General features: G+C 38.7%; 1 protein-coding gene across 7 annotated transcripts in view; it reads left to right on the plus strand.

The window, feature by feature from the left end:
• Positions 1-22,627, plus strand: part of TP53BP1 (tumor protein p53 binding protein 1) — a 73,017-nt gene that overhangs the window by 17,777 nt on the left and 32,613 nt on the right. For 5 of the 7 annotated variants that reach the window (XR_006795006.3, XM_045900219.3, XM_064570550.1 and 2 more), the window contains exons 11-14: positions 2,143-2,351; positions 12,232-13,555; positions 20,672-20,791; positions 21,562-21,765. Coding sequence is in view for 6 of the 7 variants with exons in the window: in XM_045900219.3 (XP_045756175.1) it covers positions 2,143-2,351; positions 12,232-13,555; positions 20,672-20,791; positions 21,562-21,765 (1,857 nt within the window). In the remaining variant the exon portion in view is untranslated. Of the gene's footprint in view, positions 1-2,142; positions 2,352-12,231; positions 13,556-19,371; positions 19,492-20,671; positions 20,792-20,819; positions 21,391-21,561; positions 21,766-22,627 lie in introns of those variants that run through there. The other 2 variants (XM_045900225.3, XM_045900226.3) reach the window with 2 other exon arrangements.

Here is a 22,627-nt window from a genome sequence, read left to right on the forward strand (position 1 = left end):
TTTTTTTGAAGATTAAAATTCCTACTACTTTTACATGAAACCTTTTCCAATAAATTTCATGATTTTCTCTTTTTCATTCTTTTACTTACCAGTAATACTATAATAGCTAGTATTTATTGAGCACTTAGTGTATGCCAGGCACTGTTTTGTTTACTTCTCTTTGGTCCTAGGTGCTTTTCTTTGTTTTGTTTTGTTTTTTCATTTTTCATTGAACCCTCACAATACCTAAGAAGTAGGTGTTACTTTTATCTCCATTTTACAGATGAAGAAACAGAGTCACAGAATTCATAATTAGTAAATCATAGAGGTAGGATTTGAACTCAGGCAGCTGCCTCCAGAGCCTGTGGTCTTATCTGTCGTTTACCTTCCTCCTATGATACCCTGCTGTCTCTCGAGTGATGTAAATATAGAAATATGTTTAACTGTTTTTCAGGTGCAGTTTACCCGTGACAAAATTTAATCTTTCTTTTGCCACTAAGTTTGTGTCTGGCTGTCTTGAAATCAGTTGTAGGTATCCAAATGAACTAGTATAATTTTAAGTATAACATGATTAATGATGTCTTTAGTAAAAAATAAAGGTGAATCCATTCTACAAAATAATCCTAATACAAGTTAAATTTGATTTATACTTAAAATCATTTCTTCTATTCATAGTGTGAACATTGAAGATACATAAAAATGATTACATTAAATATACTTTCTCCCTGATTGTAAAATAATTCTCACTGTAGAAAGATTGGAAAGCATATAGGAAAGTAATAAGAAAATAAAAATCATGTGGATATCGCAATCCAGCTGTAATTAGTATGAGGATATATTTCCTTTCAAAGTGTTTTCTATGCATAAAGAAGTATTTTACACACTTGGGATTATGGTATGTATATGATTCAGTGTTTTTTTTTGTAATGTAACATTGTATTTTCTCCTGTCAGTTGTATTTTAAATTTAATGTATTTGCTTAATATGTGCCTGTTTGTGTGTCTATATTTGCTTGCTTCCTTTTCTTTCTTTCTAAAATTATTAATCTAAAGCCTTTTTATATGTAGTGCTTAGAACAATAGGTCTTTAATAAGTGCTTTGTCATGGTGAGAGAGATCAAAAGGTCTAATGAAAATACTTAACACAGCTGTAGTAGCGTACTAAAGACCTATAGCACCAGATTTGCAACCTAGCAGACTGGAATGTGAGGTTGAAGTCGAGCAAAGCAGCAGACGTAGGTATTGAGGTGAGGTATAGCCAGTACAATGAGTGTCTATTGCAGTGAAAAACCTAGTGGCATAGATAATTTGTGAGAGTGGTCTAGAGGGAAGCCTGTTTGGGGTCAAGTTGTAAAATAGGGGGAAGAGAGTTGTTGAATAGCTGTTGCGTAGATACCCAGCTAGCTAGATGGGTTCTGTGAAAGAGCCTGTTAGCCTACAGGTGGGTAGTATATTGTGGGAAAGAAGTGGGGAGGTGGTGGTGGTGGTGGTGGTGGTGGTGGGGTGGGTGGGTGGGTGGTGGTGGGGGTGTGTGTGCGCGCGCACGCGCGCGCGCACTCACGCACATATACTTTCCTCCTGGGCAGTTTGTTTCCTGATTGGTGGCTTGGTACTTCGTTCTTTGATAAATCACTGCTGATTGGCATTGATAGATTTTTTTCCTTCTGTATTTGTCCTGGCATTCATCTCTCTCTGCTTAGCAGTTGTTAATGCAAATATAATGAGTTCGTAAGTAGATATTGGAGTGGTGAACAAGTTCTGCTTTTCAGGCCTGTGGCAGAATATACAATGGTTAATTAGATGACATTAATCTGGATATTCCTATGCCAAATATGAAAGACTGAGTTATAGTAGGGAAAAGGGGTTCAGAGGAGCCGAGTTAATTTAATGTTCCATGTGGATGAGTGGATATCCCCAGATGAACTCCATTTTCATCTATATCTGAGGATTTTGGGAGTGTGGACCTTCATCCTCCCAGGGGAAGAAAGTATTACTAGATTTCTGTGATTCAATCTACTGTTAATGTATCTGCTTTTCTGAAAATTAAATCACAATTTTTTTAGGAATGGAAATTTCTATAGTATAATTGTTACTAGTGTTATTGGAACATGAGTGATATTGATGAGTGCTTATTTCTCCATTTGTTTTTCCTGTTTTAAACCAGATGAGCCAATGGACATGTCATTGTTATCAGAAGGAAAAGGAGAGTCTTTTGAGAAGAAACTCCAGGGTGAAGAATCAGTGGAGGTAGAAAACCCCCCTCTCCCACCTGAGTCCACTCTATCCCCACAGGCGTCAACACCAGTATCTCAGAGCACGCCAGTCTTTACTCCTGGGTCACTTCCTATCCCATCACAGCCTGAGTTTTCTCATGTGAGTATTGTAGAGTGTTTTCCTCCTAATGTTTGTTTGTTTTTCTTAAACAATCTTTGAGGTATAATTTATAAATCATAAAATTCACCCATTTTAAATGTGTAATTTAATGATACTTAGTACATTTACAGAGTTGTGCAGCTGTCGTCATGATCTAGTTTTAGAACACTTCCAGAGTTACTTATGTTTAAATTTTGTATTATATCTTTAGCTTTTTGAAAATGTTAGTGCAAATTTAAGGGAGTGTTAATCAATTCTGTAACATAACTACTATCATTTTTGTCTTTCCACATGCCTACTTTTTTTTTTAAATGAAGTTGTTTATAGTGAACATATAACTTTAATCTTCTTTTTCCAGGTAACATTGCATAATAATGATTTTTCAGTGTTACAGAGTCTTCATACTACTTCTTCCTTTTTCTTTTGTTAGGATTTATTTGAGAGAAAGAGAGTGTGTGTGCATGGGCAAAGGCACAGGGAGAGGGAGAGAATCAGACTTCACAAAGCGCGGAGCCCAGTTTGGTGCTCCATCTCACGACCCTGAGATCGTGACCTGAGCCAAAATCAAGAGTCGGATGCTTAACTGACTGAGCCACCCAGGCGCCCCATACCACTTTTTCAAAACTTGTGTAGTATTTCTCTGAGTGGATGTACCATAAGCTAATTAATCACTCCTGGACGGAGGGTATCAAGATGGTTTTTAGTTTTCAAATGAGAAGTTTTCTTCTAAAAGCAAGGGAAAACTAATATCTCTTTTGTGTAATTCTAAGTTTAAATATTAAAAAAATAGAATGCAGGTTTTATTCATAGTGAATTGAAGGTCCTTAACTAAATCTGAGTATATTATATGTTCAATATAAATGCCTCTTCTTTTTTTTTTTTTTAAGATTTTATTTATTTATTTGAGAGAGAGAGAGAGAGAGTGAGAGAGAGCATGAGAGGGGAGAGGGTCAGAGGGAGAAGCAGACTCCCCCACTAAGGGGAGCCCAATGTGGGACTCGATCCTGGGACTCCAGGATCATGACCTGAGCTGAAGGCAGTCGCTCAACCAACTGAGCCACCCAGGTGCCCAGTGCCTCTTCTTATAAGACTGTAATTGGGGGGATTATTTTAGTGTTACTGGGAGAACTTTCATGCCTTTCAATTTGCGGGTATTGTACCGAAAATTTATATTTAAAAATGAACAGTAGTGAAATATACTATAAATTTAGTGTAGAGGAAACAGTAGGAAGAAGAGTATAATTGCGGGGTGCCTGGGTGGCTTAGTTGGTTAAGTGTCTGCCTTTGGCTCAGATCATGATCCCAGGGTCCTGGGATCGAGCCCCGCATCGGGCTCCCTGCTCAATGGGGAGCCTTCTTCTCTGTTTCCTTCTGTGCTCTCTCTCTCTCTTTTACTCACTTTCTCTTTCAAATAAATAAAATCTTAAAAAAAAGATAAAGAAGTTTAATTGCTTTCTGGAATTTTTAAAACTTGTGTGTTTTATGCCAGTCATTAGAAGTGATTTGGTAGAGTGCTTAAGAACGACTCTGGAGTCAGAACTTCCTAGACTTAGTCCTGGCTCTGCGATTACTGCTGTTGTGACCAGTTGAAAGTGAGCCTCAGTTTCCTCATGAAATCAAATGGGAATATGGATACTACCTACTTCATAGGGTAGTTGTGAAGGTTACATGAGTTATTATATACCAACTGCCTAGATTAGTGCTTTGCATGTGTAAATACTCCAGAATGGTTAGTTTTGCTGGTAGTGAAAGAGTGAAGACATGGTTACCTAGAGGTGAAGTCCAGTGTTCAACCACTATACATCTTTTAGTTTTTGTTTTTCTGTGAAAGTTGTATGTGAACATATATAGTTTTAAAGAATCGTCAGAATTTAGGGATGAGCAATAAGATTTGATCAAGAGCAGTTAGAAGAATTTTCTAAAAAAGGTACCTGATATGAAGGAGACAAGTTACAGATGTTTATCAGTGACCAAACAGGACTTACATGGAAATGTATGTCTTTGCAAAGGTATCCCTACCAGGAGAAGTGAAGCCTGGCCACAAAGGGATAACTGAGTTTTTGAAGAACAAGGCACTGTTGAAGAAATTGCTTCACCTTCAGCATTTACCAACGACCTTCAGAGGCATCTTTAAAACCAGCAATGAAAATTTGAGACAAATGAGTGATGTTGAACATAGTTCAGAGGTCCTTCGAACCTAAGATGACTTAGATTTCTTTGGATTTATATTTTAAGATGCCTCAGTCAGTACAGTGTGGTCCATGTCTCCTAAAAAAAAAAAAACAAAACTCAAGTACCTTTACAATTCTCTCAAGAATACCTTAACAGTTTTTATGTTAAGGCTTTGTTTTTACTTTTTTTTTTTAAGATTTTATATATTTATTTGACAGAGAGAGACACAGTGAGAGAGGGAACATAAGCAGGGGGAGTAGGAGAGGGAGAAGCAGGCCTCCCGCCCAGCAGGGAGCCCAATGTGGGGCTCGATCCCAGGAGCCTGGGATCATGACCTGAGCCGAAGGCAGACGCTTAACGACTGAGCCACCCAGGCACCCAAGGCTTTGTTTTTACTTAATAAGCACTTATAAAAGCCAAAAAAAGAAGTCAGATGGTTAAAACAAGATCTCTCCTCACCCCTACCCAGAGACAACCACTTTCAGTTCCTTAAGCTTTTTCTTGTGTTATTTATCTCCATAACTCTGTATATCATGATTTTATTTTTATACATTATTTCTATTTTTTTTATTTTTTTTAAAGCTTTTATTTATTTGTCAGAGAGAGAGAATGTGCAAGCACAAGCAAGGGGAGCGGCAGGCAGAGGGAGAGGGAGAAGCAGGCTTCCCGCTGAGCAGGGAGCCTGATATGGGACTCCATCCCAGGATGACAAGATCCCTGGGATCACAACCTGAGCCAAAGGCAGATGCTTAACTGTCTCAGCCACCCAGATGTCCCTCATGCATTCTTTAAAAAAGTTTTTAGGGGTGCCTGGGTGGCTCAGTTGGTTAAGTGTCTGACTTGATTTTGACTCAGGTCGTGATCTCAGGGTTATGAGATCTCAGGGTTAGGAGCCCAGTGTCAGTCTCCACATCCAGCTTAAGATTCTCTCCCTCTCCCTCTGCCCCTGCCTGGCCCCCCGAAAATTTTTTTTAGCTATTTCCCCATCTTTCCAGTATACTTATATCATAATTTTGTTTAAATCATTATCGAATTTACATTATTATGAATGCTGTTATTATAAACACTATTCAGAGCAGAATCTGTGGAATATTCTTATTTTTTATGTTTGCATAATTTCTTATTTTCTCTGGAATTGATAATATAGTCTTTTTCATTTGTTTAGTTTTCTACAAATTTCTCATTTCATCAACCTTAGGCTCTCCACCAATTGCCAAAATCTCTTTTCAAGATGTTTGGGGGCCTCAAACTTCATCTCTGGAGAAACCTCTTTTTGAGACTCCTGATTTATAATTTCTTAAAAAAAATTTTTTTTTTAGATTTTATTTATTTATTTAAGAGAGAGAGAGAGAAAGGGAGCACAGAGGGAGAGAGAGAAGCAGACTCCCCGCCAAGCAGGGAGCCCGATGTGGGGCTTGATCCCAGGACCCTGAGATCATGACCTGAGCTGGAGGCAGACACTCAGGCACCCCTCCTGATTTCTAATCTTTACTGTTTTCTTCTATGCCTAGTGCATTATTCACCTCCTTTTCACCCCAATCCTAGGAGGTTGTCCTTACTGTCTTTGCGTTGGATTCTTTTTGAGCTCCATGTCTTGCTTTGGTTTACTCATTTTAGTGGAGGACATACTCTTTAGTAGCATACTCTCTATTCTCATTCTTTTTTTTAAAGATTTTATTTATTTATTTGAGAGAGAGCACACAAGCAGACTCCGCGCTGAGTGGGGAGCCTGATGCAGGGCTCAATCCCAGGACCCTGATCACGACCTGAGCTGAAGTCAGACACTTAACTGACTGAGCCACCCAGGTGCCCTTCTGCTCTCATTGTTGACTCATAGTTTGTAGAAGTATAGAATTCTAGGTTGGAAATAACTCCTTTTAATTTTTGAAGGCATTTTTCCACTGTTTTCAAATTTGCAGTGTTGCTATTGAGAAGTGTGCAGCCAGTCTGATTTTGATCTTTAATATGTAAGCTGTTTTTCTCCTTACTGAAATCTTGTAGGATTTACTCTTTGTCGCTAGTGTTCTGAAATTGCCAAACGCATGGCACAGGTTTATTTTCATTGTATTTAGGGCAGTTGTTAAACCCTCTTAATCTAGAAATTCAGGTCCCTTCAGTTCAGGGAGATTTGTTTAATTTCTTCCCCTTCATTCTTTTTTAAAAATTTCCTTTACTAAAATACCCATTTTTGGGATGTTGAAACTCCTAGAATTGTCCTGTAGTTTTCTTATTTTGTCTCCTACTTTACATTTCTCTCTTTTACATTTTTTTAAAGATTTTATTTATTTGACAGCAAAAGAGCTTTAATTTTAATTAAAAAATTTAAAAAAAAAGATTATAAATCAGGAGGGGCAGAGGGAGAAGCAGAAGCAGACTCCCCGCTGAGCAGGGAGCCTGATGCAGGGCTCAGTCCCAGGACCCATAAAGACCTGAGCTGAAGTCAAATGCTTAACTGACTGAGCCACCCAGGCGCCCCTCACCATTTTTTAAAGTGTATAATCCAATGGCTTTTAGTATATTCACAGAATTGTGTCGCCACAGTCTAATTTTAGGACGTTTTCATCTCTCCTCTTCCCTCCAAAAGACCCTATGCCCGTTAGCAGTCACTCCTATTTCCCCCATCCCCAGCCCTAGCTAACCACTAATTTATTCTATGTCTCTCTAGATTTGCCTGTTCTGGACATTTCATAAGTGGAATTATACAACATGTAGTCTTTTGTGGTTGGTTTCTTTAAAATTAGCATGTTTTCACGTTTTTTTCATGTTGTGGCATGTATCGGAACTCCATTCCCTTTTTTTTCTTCCATTTCTTTTTATTCTGATACTACTATTACATTCTATGTATATAGTACATTTTATTCATTCATCAGTTGATGGACATTTGGGTTGTTTCCCATTTTTGCTTATTGTGAATCATGCTACTGTGTACATTCATGGACAAGATTTTGTGTGGACATATGTTTTTATTTCTCTTGTGTATGCCTAGGAATGCAGTTGCTGGGTTCAATCTTTTGACCTTTCTGAGTTATTAATTTCTATTTCTGGATTTTTAATTTAGAAACTATTTTTTCTCTGATGTTCTTTCTTTTCATAAAAAAAATAGCATGTTGTCTTGTTTTATGGGTATATTATCTTACCTGTTTCAGGATATTATTAATAGTTTTTTTGAGAAATTTTCTCTTCCCTGCAATAGTCGCTATTTCTTCAAATAGATTTTAGTTAGTTTTGATGTTTGACTTTGAAATTGAAGGGTTTCCTCAAGTGTCTGATAATCCTTGATTGCTTTAAGAGTACAATACCAGAACACTGATTAGAAGTTCTGAACTAACTGGTGGTTGATACTTATTTCTGGGATTCACTGTAATGTGATCTGCTGGGCAATTTTGGTGATCCTCTAGTATCAGTATCTTGATTTGTTTCAGCATGGTCAGGTTCTCCAGAAAAATGTCTAATCTCCTGTTTCCTGTCTGCCATTGTTCTAGAAGTCTATTGATGGAAGAGGGCTGGGGGTGTTGGGAGGCATGTGCAGGTTCCATTTAGTATGTAAATTTTCACTTAATCTCTCTGTTTTCAGTATGGTACATTCTGATAACTGTGCCTCTTTCTCTTCACGGATGCTCTATTTAATTCCGGGGCAGAGGAGGGTCAGGGAGCGAGGATCTGAGAGTTGAACTGCTTCTTCTTCTTCTTCCTTTTATTTTATTTTTTTTAAGTTTATTTTATTTTATTTTTTTTTTAGTAATCTCTGTACCCATCTTGGGGCTTGAACTCACTACCCCAGAGATCAAGAATCACATACTCTTCCACCTAAGCCAGCCAGGCGCCCCTGAACTGCTTCTTAAATAGCTTTCCAATCAGTCCTCCTGTTTTTAGCTCCACCCTCACCACCACTTCCAGAGTCACCTGGTGCTGCTGCCAAGTCCTGAATCTTTTTTTGGGCATGGTGGTTCTGTGGTGTAATTTGGGTTGCTTCTTGGCTTTCTCCACTGCTGGATTAGAATTCAGCTTTCACTAGTCTGTGAAATAGATGATCACTCTTCCAAAATTTTGTTGCAGTTATATTTCTTCTGTTCTTTTTCTTAAAAATTAATGTTTTAAAAAAATTTACTGTTGCTCAGTGGGGTTTTGGAAAAGAGTTAAGGTAAATGTGTGTATTAAATCCACTCTTTTAATTTTTTGTCCTTATCAAACTTCTTACATTTTATTCTTAATGGCTAACTTTTGCACATCTGTTATTTCTTCTGTACCTTGATTCCTGGAGTCCAAGTCAACCTAATTTTGATGTTGTAAGATTTAAATATTTATAAGATAAATACTGATCAAAAGATAATTGGGATAAAGGTAATTTTGTGTATTTTTTTCTTTCTTAATATATTTGTTAATTGCATAGCCTCTTTGACCCTTCACTAGGATGTAAGACATGGAGAGAGGATTAGTAAAATACAGTTTGATACTTGACACTTTTTTCATTTTTGATATACATGTTAATTCGGGGGATGACAAATCAGATTACAGATCACTGTATGAATAGCTCTTAAGCTCTCTATATTATGAGACCAGTTTTTGACTGGTTGGGTACTGTGGATTTAGATCTGTACTGAATCTAGACTTAAAGATGGACTCTTTTTTTTTTTTTAAAGATTTTTTAAAGATCCGGGAGCAGGGAGCCCGATGTAGGGCTCGATCCCAGGACCCTGAGATCACGACCCGAGCCGAAGGCAGACACTTAACGACTGAGCCACTCAGGCGCCCCAAAGATGGACTCATATTGAGCGTAGTCCTTACAGTTCTCCATCACTCTTTTTTATCCAGAGCCTTGGGGAGTTTCTGTTCACTTAGATCACTTATTCTGACCAGGCCTCCAGGGAGACTCAGCACCGTGGATTATTATGGGCCAGACACTCAGAGACTAGATCCAGGCAGTCTTTAGGAAATACAGTGTTCACAGGCTGGTTAGCCCCTGACTGAAGTTCTACATATATTGAATAAAAATCCTGTAAAAAATAAAACCACACCAGTATTTACTCTGATAATGCTTATAAGGTATTCATGATAAGGGGGAGCAACTGCTTAATGGATATATGGTTTCCTTTTGGGGTGATGAAAATTTTTTGAACTAGATAGAGGTGGTGGTAGCTGCACTCCATTGTAAGTAAGTGTTCACTCTGAAGTGGTTAATTTTCTGTTATGTGAATTTTACTTAAAAGATATTTGCAGTTTATTAGCAGTGTCTTATATATAAGCCTTTGTAAAATGACTTTCTGCCGTAAGAAAAAATTACATATTTCTTTAGAGGATGTCTAATATATAGATAAATGAAAGTAAGATCATCAGTTATCCTGGAGCACCTGGGTGGCTCAGTTGGTGACGTGTCTGCCTTTGGCTCAGGTCATGATCTCAGGGTCCTGGGATCTAGTTCCGCGTCGGGCTCCCTGCTCAGTGGGGAGTCTGCTAATCCCTCTCCCTTTGCCTGCTGCTCCCCCTGCTTGTGCGCTCTCTCTCAAATAAATAAAATCTTTAAAAAAAAAAGATCATCAATTATCCTATGTCAGAAATAACTACTTTTAACCTTTTTATGTATATGTTTATTAATTTAAGAATACATTAAAATCATATAAATGTATAAAAAGACTATAGTAAACTACGTATTCACATTTTTTTCCTTCACTGAAATAGAAACTTTCTATTTGGTGCATAGCCTGAATGTTTTCTCTTTTAATATTCATAAAAGTAATTTTTAAAAAGATTTTATTTATTTATTTGACAGGGAGAGAGAGAGACAGAGAGGGAACACAAGCAGGGGGAGCGGGAGAGGGAGAAGCAAGCTCCCCGCTGAGCAGGGAGCCCGATGCGGGGCTTGATCCCACTGGGATCATGACCTGAGCCGAAGGCAGATGCTAATGACTGAGCCATCCAGGTGCCCCTCATCAGTAATTTTATGTAGCTAACACTCACATGATGGAATACTTTGTATCATAATTTTTAAATGAATCTCTTTCTTGGGGTGCCGGGGTGGCTCAGTCAGAAGAGCATGTGATTCTTGATCTCCGGGTTTTGAGTTTGAGCCCCACATTGGGTGTAGAGATTACTTACAAAAAAAAAAAAATCTTTAAATCAATCTCCTCTTAGACATTTAAGGTGTTTTATATTGTTTCCTATTCTAAATAATAAATTTGCACTGAATAGTATTGTAGCTTAAGTCCCAGTTCTATCAAATCATTTCCCAGAAATAGAATTATTGGGCGAAGGGGTATATGAAGTTTCAAGGCTGCTGTTTATTGTCCTAGTGCCACTTAGAAATGTTGAACCAGTTTTTACTCAGTCATACCTGAGAGTCTCAAATTTATGACTTTTTATCATCTGAGAGGGTAAACAGTGACCCCACACTTTGAAATATAAGCTGTTATGGAATATACAGAATGTTTGGCAACCTGTTTTGATTTTCTCTTTCCCTTAAAAATCATAGGCAATTAATGCCTTGCCAGCTATGTTAGAGTTATATAGCATTTATGTCAGGCAAAATAACCCACTAAATGTAAGTTCTTACATAAAAATATGTCTAAGCTTCGGCTTATTTTCTTTTTAATACTACGGTATTATTTAAAATAAAATGCCATTTTAAGTGGATAGTTTGATGAATTTTGGTAGTTGTGTACAAATGTATAACCACCACCATCAAAGTGTAGAACAGTTTCCTCATCCTAAGAATTCTTAGTTTCTTCATAATCCTTTGCAGTTGATTCCTCCCCCCGCCCCCAGTCTCCTCTTTAACTTTAGGCAACTACTCCCCTGCCTTCTGTCACTATAGTTTTTTTTTTTTTTTTTTAGAATTTCATATAGTTGGAATCATAAAGTGGATATGGTCTTTTGTGTTCTAGTTCTTTAGCTTAGTGTATTTTTGAGGTTCATTCGTATTACATGTATTAACATCTTATTCCTTTACATTGTTGAGTAGTATTCCATAATAGAGATATCCACAATTTGTTTATTCACCAGTTGACAAACACTTGAGTTGCTTCCAGCTTTGAACTATTATTATGAATAATACTGCTATAAACATTTGCATACACATCCTAGTGTGGACATAGGATTTTATTTTTCTTGGGTAAGTACTTACAAGTGTAATTTCTGCCAGCCGTGTATGAGAGTTGCAGTTGTTCCACATCTCACCAACAGGATGTAGTCTTTTTAACCTCAGCCGTCTTTGTTGGTGTGTAGTGGTGTCTGTTGACCGATGATATTGTGAACTTTGGATTAACATCTATTTTATGAATGCTAGCATATTTTGAAATAGTAGGAAGTAAAGTAAGTGTATATTCTCACACTGTGAGAACTGAAGTGGGCTGTGTAAGCATTTGTTCAAATGATTACTATGTAATTGAAGGCCCACCAAACATATGACATGATTTTAGTAGCTTGGTGATATACAGTTAAATTTAAGTGTCTTCCTACCCTTAGAAGGATAAGTTAACATTGTTTTTGTTTATATTATGCTGATTCTAGATTAGTGGTTCACAGGAAAACGCTTAAACAGAATGACTTGTGTTGTTGAAAAGACTGGTGATTTATGAGCTTTGTATTTCTGAGATATGGCCCTAGAGTTCTATAATTCTTGAACAATTGATTGAGAAATTTTAGATAAATTCAAGGATTAGATATAAAAGAAATATTATGAACAAATGATTTATTTCTTTTTGTTCCTCCTTAGGACATTTTCATTCCATCTCCAAGTTTGGAAGAACGATCAAATGATGGGAAGAAAGGTGGAGATTTGCATAGTTCCTCTTTGACTGTTGAGTGTTCTAAAACTTCAGAAATTGAATCAAAGAATACCACTGAGGATCTTGGGCTGTCTTTGACGGGGGATTCTTGTAAGTTGATGCTTTCTACAAGTGAGTATAGTCAGTCCCCAAAGATGGAGAGCTTGAGTTCTCACAGGATTGATGAAGATGGAGAAAACACCCAGATTGAGGATACTGAACCCATGTCTCCAGTTCTCAATTCTAAACTTGTTCCTGCTGAAAATGATAATATCCTGATGAATCCAGCACAAGATGGCCAAGTAGAACTAAATCAGAATGATAAAACGAAGGGGGATGACACAGAAACCAGAGACGACATTAGTATTTTAGCCTCTGGCTGCAAAGGCAGAGAAGAGACTGTAGCAGAAGATGTTTGTATTGATCTCACTTGTGATTCAGGGAGTCAGGCTGTTCCTTCTCCAGCTACTCGATCTGAGGCTCTCTCTAGTGTGTTAGATCAGGAGGAAGCTATGGAAATTAAAGAACATCATCCAGAGGAGGGGTCTTCAGGGTCTGAGGTTGAAGAAATCCCTGAGACTCCTTGTGAGAGTCAAGGAGAGGAGCCCAAAGAAGAAAATATGGAGAGTGTCCCATTGCACCTTTCTCTGACTGAAACTCAATCCCAGGGGTTGTGTCTTCCAAAAGAAATCCCAAAACAAGAATGCCAGGAAGCTATGGAAGTTGAAACCAGTGTGATTAGTATTGATTCCCCCCAAAAGATTCCAGTACTTGACCAAGAATTGGAACATAAGGATCAGGAAGCGTGGGAAGAAGCTACTTCAGAGGATTCAAGTGTTGTCATTGTAGATGTGAAGGAACCATCTCCCAGAGTTGATGTTTCTTCTGAACCTTCAGAGGGAGTGGAGAAATGCTCAGATTCCCAGTCGTGGGAGGATGATGCTCCAGAAATAGAACCATGTGCTGAGAATAGAACTGATGCCCAGGAAGGAAAGAGTGCAGAATATGAAGGAGATCTGAAATCAGTGACTGCAGAAAAGGAACCTGTAGAAGGACACTCTCCACAACCTCCCTTGACTTTAGAGAGAGCAGATGATGCTCTGAGACCTGACCTGGAGATGCAGCAGGCTGAACCTCAAGAGAAAACTGATAACTCATTAACAAAAGACTCAAAAATAGCTAACACGAAACAGCTGGGCTCCGGTGTAGAAGCCCAGGAGCTGGAGAAGGCCTCTGCCCATGCTTCACAAAGTTTCTGTGAAAGCTCTAGTGGTGAGTGTGCTTGTAAATTGTTGTGTGTTTCCAACCAAATTATAATTTGGAATGGAAGGCAGGAGGGAACTGTGCTTATGTCAGGGCGGAAAATTACCTTAGAATTATGTTTATGAATAGCCATTAATAGTTGGGAAATATAAAAATTTGCCTTGTGTTTTTCTTTTGTAGCTGTAATTAATTGTGGAATCATCTGAGGTTTATCAGCTTTATAACTCAGGAATAATCAACATGAATTTTCTGAGTATTTAGAAATTGTATCAGTCTGTTGTTTTCTACTTAGGTCCCAACCATTTTTTATATTTTTGTATTTTGACAGTTGCCTTGAAATACAAGGATTTTTTTTTTTTATTATTATTACCCTACATAGTAAAATATTCAGAACTCTGAATGAGTGTACTGTTACTGGTTTTTTCCTCTTTATGGACATTAGGTAAAGTTCTAAATTTGGTTCAACATATATACATCTTAAACGTTAAACTGGAAAAGGAATTTGTTTGTGTTCTTTACCTATTTTATCTGAGACCAGAATGAGAATATAGATTGCTTTCTGAAATATTTGTAGAATTTTCTATATGACATTAGCTGAAAAGAATCCAAACTTTCTAAATGCCTACAGTTTGTATAATTTAAAAATAAAACAAACTCCAAAAATAAAAAAATAAAAAGTTACAAACTTAAGAAAACAAGCCTCTTGGGATATGGAAATGAGAAGCAGTATTTGGGCATCATCATAGCTATTAATATGGGTGATCAGACCTTTTGGTGGCTTAAACTTGTCTAGGTGTGATTATAGTAGTACTTTTTTTTTTTTTTTTTTAAAGATTTTATTTATTTATTTGACAGACACAGCGAGAGAGGGAACACAAGCAGGGGGAGTGGGAGAGGGAGAAGCAGGCTTCCCGCTGAGCAGGGAGCCCGATGCGGGGCTCAATCCCAGGACCCTGGGATCATGACCTGAGCCGAAGGCAGATGCCCAACGACTGAGCCACCCAGGTGCCCCAGTAGTACTTTTTTTTTTTTTAAACTTTCAAAATTGCCCCTTTTCGTTAGGCATTAGGTTTTGTAAAGAGGATTTTTTTTTTTTTTTTCGGCTTTTCAGAACAAGAAAATGTTATAGCTGAAAAAGAAGTTAGGGGTTATGGTTTCAGTTTCTTCTTTCTAAAGTCATGGCTAGTTAATAATTGAGGTGGGACTAGAACCTGCATCTCCTGATTCTGAAGTCTCTGCTTTTTACTCTGTACAACTGTGTAATGTAGTAGAATCTGACAAATTATGGCAACTATCTGAATAATCTGATATTTTGTATTGTTGAATATTTTTGTAATTGTGTTACATCTAAATATTATTGTTGACCTAGGCTAAGAAAGTATTAGGACCTATAGATTGTTTTAGTATGGTTACTTAGGAGGATTTTTTTAATTATCTTAGCAACTGTATGCAAAAGAAGCTTCTAACATTGGGATATTAGTTCTATCATGTTAATAGTATTCTCCATGAATTCTTGCTTACACTATTAATTGGCAGGGACAGTTTTTATAGTAGACGTTGCCTTAGTAAAACTTACTTTAATATTTAGATTGTTGAAAATACTTGTAAGTTATTTTCTGCTTCAAGATTTTAGTTTTTTGGGCACCTGGGTGGCTCAGTTGGTTAAGCGACTGCCTTCGGCTCAGGTCATGATCCTGGAGTCCCGGGATCGAGTCCCGCATCGGGCTCCCTGCTCAGCAGGGTGTCTGCTTCTCCCTCTGACTTTCCTCCTTCTCATGCTCTCTGTCTCTCATTCTCTCTCTCTCAAATAAATAAATAAATAAAATCTTAAAAAAAAAAAAAAGATTTTAGTTTTTGAGCAAACAACTAAAAATAGTAAAGACAGTTGTTGGATTTACCTCTAGAGTAACTCATTCAGAAGAGCATTGCTAGAAAAGAGAAAAAATTATTTTGTACTTAAAATACAGTTATTTAGTTGCTAAAGGTTAAGAGAGACTAATTTAAATGAGAGTAACCTAAAAAGTTCATGGTTCTTTGGTCTGGAAAGACAGAATGAAAGGTGTGAATTGGTTGACTCCCAGGTTTGTTTAATTAGATTTCTGTATACTGAAGTTAGAAGGGTACTTTTGTTTTTTGTTAATAGCTTTATTGATTTAAAAAAAGATACATGCTTAATTGTGAAAGTTCAAACAGGAAAGAGAAGAGAGGGATTTGGGGAGAAAAGGAGACAATCACTGTTAAGTGCCTGTATTTATAGATAACTTGGAGATCTCTTCAGACATCTGTTTAAGGAGGCCTCTTTTTTTTTTTTTTTTTAAGATTTATTTATTTGAGAGAGAGAGAGAGCATGAGCAGGAGGGAGGGGCAGAGGGAGAGGGAGAAGCAGACTCCTTCCTAAGCAGGGAGCCCAACTCTGGGCTTGATCCCAGGACTCTTGAGATCATGACCTGAGCCAAAGGCTGCCACTTAACTGAGCCATCCAGGTGCCCCTTAAGGACCTCTTGAACTTTGAAAAAGGAAATTTAGAAAGATGGTACTTGGAAACCCAGCCTTCTTCAATACAGAATATACTTTTGATAGGTTGATTATGTGAAAGATTGTGACAAGTTCAGCAAGTCTATAATTAAATCCACAAGTGGTAGTCTATGATAGGTTAATAATGGTCAGGGAAGCTAGGTATGTTTTGTATTCCAGCTCTAACCTTTATTGGCTTACTTTATGGAGTATCATTCTAATTAGCCGTTAATGTCACAGGCAGACTCCTAGGGTATACTGTTTATGCATGATGTCTCCCAGTATAGAAATTCTCATATTTTTAATTAGATGGCTTTTAATGAGTTGTAAGAAGTGACCACCAGTTCTTTTGAGCACAGAAGAAGATTAAATGGGCTATAGATGTAACAAAGTTAGAAGTCAGGGAGACCTTCCTGACGTTAAGGGTTTTAAAAATTGCTTTGAACTAATGAATTCTCTAAAATCCTTAGTGATAAGAGCAAACACCCCACTCAGCTGGTTTGATGATTGATACTAAATCTCCTTTTGTTCATTGCTGTTTTTCTTCATAGGTGGATACGCTCGCATACAGTAGGATAGCCCATGATAATCTGGGATAGCAAGAAGGGACTTGATAATTTAAGCAATAGGCGTGCTAAATGTTAGAGAAATAAGTATGTGGAAAATTCCAGTATTAAAGGCTAAAATATTATTTTGCGGGATGGTGATAACTTGACTAGATTAGTAGTGTCTTTCAGATGAGTTGAACAAAAGCAGAGAAATGGGAAAGCATTTGGAGGACATTGAATAGAGGCTTTCTGAATATGAATAATTAAAGACTAAAAATAAAGGCTGCTTCTAGTTAATTGAATGCTGGCTAAAGAGTTAGGAATTTATCTTCTAGTGGAAACTTTGCCATTTTGACAAGGGGCTAACATGTTCAAAGTAATATTTTATAGGAATGTTGCTTTGGTTTTGTGCTAAAAGAATTGGGGGTTGGGGAAAGGGAGAGACTTCAGGCAGAGAATGTAATTGATAGGCTGTTGTAATAATCCAGGAATGAGTCATTGAAGGCCCAGATAAATAGTGGCAGTGTTGCCTATAAAATTAGACTCATTTTTCCATTAGGCTGTAGGAATGCAGCTGGGTCAGTGGTACAAAAATAATTTTTCATAAGTTTTATCTTGTGCTATGCAAAGGAAACCTTGTTACAGGGAAATGTTCAATAATTAATGTTTGCATGTTAAATTTGCATATTATGGTATGACATAGAAGGATGGACTTAAACATTTCATGTAGACTTTCAGAAGTCTGCATGGTCAATCATAATATGAGGGATGGTTCTTGTCAATAGAGCAGTGCAGTGCAGGTGATTGTCCCAGGAACCAAAATTCTATAAAATACATCTTTGGAATGTTTGATGCTTCGGGAGACGTTTTTTTATTCTTTAGTTTCTGTATCTATTCTAAGTTCTTCTTTATTAACCTAAAGGACTTGCTTTTTAGGGAATTGCCAGAGAATGAATCCTTTTTTTTTTTTTAAAGAATGAATCCTTATCTACCTGACCCCTTTCTCTTTTTTCTGTTACTGTGGTGGAATTCTTTGCCATAAGATGTGATTCTGAGGGGTGCCTGGGTAGCTTAGTTGGTTACGTGTCCGTCTCTTGATTTTGGCTCAGGTCATGTTCTCAGGCTCTGCTGCCCCACAGAGAGTCTGCTTAGGGATTCTTCTCGCCCTGTCTACCTCCCCTTGCTCTTGCTCTCTCTCTCAAATAAATGAATCTTTAAAAAAAAAAAAAAAGGGTGGTTCTATGATTCTTCACTCACACTCTTTGCAGTTCCTTTAGCTGAGCATAATATACTTTTCATCCTTTATTTCTTTTTTATTTTTTTTAAAAGATTTTTATTTATTTGACAGAGAAATAGAGAGCTCAAGTAGGCAGAGTGGCAGGCAGAGGGAGAGGGAGAAGCAGGCTCCCCGCTGAGCAGGGAGCCCAATGTGGGGCTCGATCCCAGGATCCTGGGATCATGACCTGAGCTGAAGGCAGCCACTTAACCCACTGAGCCACCCAGGCGCCCCTCATCCTTTATTTCTAAAGTTTTTTCATTTTCTCTTTTCATCCTTCAGGTTACTAATTCATTTTCTCTCACATGTAGATGTAAGAGATGTTTTTTGTTGTTGTTTTGTGACTTTGAAGACAAAAGTATCAAAATGCTTCATATAAAAGATAATAAAGAATAGGAGTGGAATGGAAAAAGATGAAAAGAGAAAAATATGGTATTATGAGAAATAAACTTGGTCTTCATCCAGTTCCTTGCACAGAGCTCCAAAAATCCTTGTAATTTTCTAAGTGATAGGAATATTTTTTTTTTTTAAGATTTTGTTTATTTATTAGAGAGAGACAGAGTGACAGAGATAGCGAGAGAGAGCATAAGCAGGGAAGAGAGGGAGAAGCAGACTCCGCGCTGAGCAGGGAGCTAATGTGGGGCTTGATCCCTGGACCTTGGGATCATGACCTGAGCCAAAGGCAGACAGAGGGAGAAGCAGGCTCTCCAATGAGCAGGGATCCGGATGCGAGGCTGGAGCCGGATGCAGGGCTAGATCCCAGGACTCTGGGATCAGGACCTGAGCGGAAGGCAGCCGCTTAACTGACTGAGGCACCGAGGTGCCCCTCTTTTGTTATTCATAACAAACCCTTTCAAACACCTCTGAGATTATGCTAATGAGGTGGAATCCCTACATAGCCTCAGGACAGGATTGTACACCAGGAAGACCTAGTGACAGGGGATTGAAATTTGCAGTCCTATCCACCTTCCTCCTGGAAGGAAGGGCTGGAGATTAAAGCTCAATAAAAACACTTGAACAGGGGCGCCTGGGTGGCTCAGTTGGTTAAGCGACTGCCTTCGGCTCAGATCATGATCCTGGAGTCCCGGGATCGAGTCCCGCATCAGACTCCCTGCTCGGCAGGGAGCCTGCTTCTCCCTCTGACCCTCCTCCCTCTCATGCTCTCTGTATCTCATTCTCTCTGTCTCAAATAAATAAATAAAATCTTTTTTTTTTTTTTTAATTTATTTGTGAGAGAGACTGAGAGAGAGAGAGCATGAGAGGGGAGAGGGTCGGGAGGGCCAGAGGGAGAAGCAGACTCCCTGCCGAGCAGGGAGCCTGATGCGGGACTCGATCCAGGGACTCCAGGATCATGACCTGAGCCGAAGGCAGTTGCTTAACCAATTGAGCCACCCAGGTGCCCCAAATAAAATCTTTAAAAAAAACAAAAAACAAAAAAAACTCTTGAACAGGATTTAATAAGGTTCCTCCTTGTAATGTGCCAGGAGGGTAGGTATCTCATCCCAGTTGCATGGGGACAGAAGCTCCTGCTATCAGAACCCCTGTGGACCTCACCCTCTCTACCGCTTCATCTGGCTGTTCATCTGTGTCCTTTATAATTGGTAAATGTAAGTAATAAGTGTTTCTCTGAGTACTGTGAGCAGCTTGTAAGTTAATCATACCTGAGGGAGGAGGTCGTAGGATCTTCAGGGTATAGCCAGTTGGTCAGAAACACAGGTAACAACCTGGCTTTGCGATTGTGTGACTGAGCTTTTTTTTAAAGATTTTATTTATTTATTTGACAGAGAGAGACACAGCGAGAGAGGGAACACAAGCAGGGGGAGTGGGAAAGGGAGAAGCAGGCTTCCTGCAGAGCGGGGAGCCTGATGCGGGGCTTGATCCCAGGACCCTGGGATCATGATCCGAGCCTAAGGCAGACGCTTAATGACTGAGCCAACCAGGTGCCCCAGGACTGAGCTTTTAATTTGTGGGATCTGATGCTATCTCCAGGTAGATAGTGTCAGAATTGAAAGACACCCAGTCAGTCTGCTGAGAATTGGAGAATTGCTTGGTGGTATTAGGATACACATTAGGCAAAATGTTTGCAAAATGTTTGCAAAGTGACTAGGTATGGCAGATTGTAGGTATTTTGAGCCATCAAAGGAAAGTAAGTACAAATTTTCAGATGTTAGGTTTTAATAGGAGCAGTCTGGTACAGTTCTTTCTTTTCTCCCAAACTTAGTCATTTTATTAAAAGAGGTAAACAATTAAAAAAACAGAAAGTGTGATTTTGGCAGTTTACTAATTCTGATTAGTAAAAATTTGGAACCAAGGCCTAGTTAAAAAGTGAAGTTTTATATCTTGACAAATGTTTTATGTTTATATTAATTTATTGATGACTAACCAAAATGTATATACTGGGAAGGCTCATGTATGTGAGATTTACCACTGTGCAGACGTTTAGATATGAATATTACTATCATGGCCTAGAGTGGTCAGTACATGTTACTTCTCATCTGTTCCTCAGGGCCTCTACACTTTGGGCCTCCTCAATTTGTCTGTTTTCTGGTTGTATGCTTTGTGTCTGTCAGTCCTGTTGTTGATGGCTGTAACTGGAGCACAGAGAATAGTAGGAAATTATCTGGGAGGCCTGGTGAGGGGTGTTGGGAATGAGCCCGATTTGGGGAGCACAGGAGAAGAATAATTGAAGTATTTCTTGTAGTTCTTTTTACTTTTACTTTTTTTTTTTTTTTCTGTACTTCCATTTTGGTTTCCTTTTTGTTCATCTTTTTTTTTTACCCCCTCCAGAAACTCCATTTCATTTCACTTTGCCTAAAGAAGGTGAAATTATCCCACCATTGACGGGTGCAACTCCACCTCTTATTGGTCACCTAAAATTGGAACCCAAGAGACACAGTACTCCTATTGGTGAGTGACTAAAATATAATGGTATTTAAAGCAGAATTTTTGAGATACCATTCTTTATGCAAGTGATTCTTTTAGATCTGAGGAGTTGGGCCTGCCTGAGAAGGTTGGTTTTTGTCTTAGGAAGAATAAGTTTGTGGTGTCTGATTCCATGAGTTTAACTCCCAGAAGATTTTGAGTGGTGATGAGAAGAAAGAAAGGGTGGACGGAAGGAAGAAAGAGAATATTTATGAGGATTTTATTCTATTACTTGCAAGGCAGTAGAGTCTGAGTGCTAAGCAATGATAATAGAGCTATTTTTATAAGGAAGGGTCAGGAAATAGGGTAGGGTAGAAGTACTATTTATTCAGTACCCTGGCTATCAGTCTGCTGCTTGACAGGGCAGGAAAACTTAGATCCTCCTTCCCTGAAGCAGCCAGTAGTCTTCTGCATTAACCTATTTGTTTTCTCTAGTCAGTGCTGGGAGGTAACAATCATGCCGTCTGGAGTCTCCTGCTACCTATGCCTGATGCTGGCAGATGTGGGCTGGCTGAGGGCTCATGCAGCATCCTTTGTCCAGATGCAGAAGTGGAACTGAATCCTGTTGCTCCTCTTAAGACCAGGTGTCAAAACTAGTGCGTAGTTGTTGATACTGTGACAGGATTTATCCTAGGAACCCCCTGCAGTCCTGCAGAGCTGTGGAGCCAAACAGGCAAATTGATGACCTTGAATTGCAGTTTTTCATGTTTGTATTTTAGTGTTCTTTCTTTCTTCCTCCTGCCTCCCTCTTTCAGGTATTAGCAACTATCCAGAAAGCACAATAGCAACCAGTGATGTCATGTCTGAAAGCATGGTGGAGAGCAACGATCCCATACTTGGGAATGAAAAAGGAGATCCTGGGGCTGCCCAAGAAATGGATGATAAATTATGTCTAAGAATGAAACTGGTCAGTCCTGAGACTGAGACGAGTGAAGAGTCTTTGCAGTTTAGTCTGGAAAGTAAGTTTTATTTTATGTTAATCTTGGGTAATTAGTAGCTGCGGATCATCTGAGACATATTAGTTATCTTCTAGTTACAGTGATTAATACCTGTATAATTATAAATGTGTCTCTTAAGTCTTATTCTCATAGATTTAATTCTTTGCTTTCGGCTAGTCACTGTCTCGTTACTGAAGAGCTTCATTTTATAATCTTTGGTGCTGTTTGTTTCTCTGTGTTAAACCCGTATCTCTAAAGTAATTGGTTTCCGTATTCAGAAACAGTTCAGAAGAGGGTAGACAATGTAGGATTGTGGATTCATATTGTAGGCTTATGTTGACTGTTTCTCACATTAATTAATTGCACATTGATTAGTATGGCTAAAATGCAGAGAAGGTACAAAGGAGGCTGCAAAGTAGGATCCACATTCAGAAAGGCCTTTTACATGAAGCCGAGACACTGAAGAATTTTAGGTAAGGGAGTAATATCAGATTTGGTTTTTTATTATTTATTCATTCATTCATTCATTCATTCATTCATGAAAGACAGAGCTAGAGAGAGGGAGGCAGAGGGAGAAGCAGGCTCCCCGTGGAGCACGGATCCCAATGTAGGACTTGATCCCAGGACCCTGGGAGATCACGACCCAAGCCAAAGGCAGATGCTCAACTGACTGAGCCACCCAGGTGCCCCAGGTTTGTTTTTTTTAAAAGGATCAGTTGAGTGTTTAAAAACGTGTCTGGGGCGCCTGGGTGGCTCAGTCGTTAAGCGTCTGCCTTCGGCTCAGGTCACGATCCCAGGGTACTGGGATCGAGCCCCGCATTGGGCTCCCTGCTCCATGGAACCTGCTTCTCCCCCTCCCTCTCCCACTCCCCCTGCTTGTGTT

Source organism: Mirounga angustirostris, unplaced genomic scaffold, assembly GCF_029215605.1.
Source record: "Mirounga angustirostris isolate CCGP_5_RB_7025 unplaced genomic scaffold, mMirAng1.0.hap1 SCAF_9, whole genome shotgun sequence".
Classification (NCBI taxonomy): Eukaryota; Metazoa; Chordata; class Mammalia; order Carnivora; family Phocidae; genus Mirounga; species Mirounga angustirostris.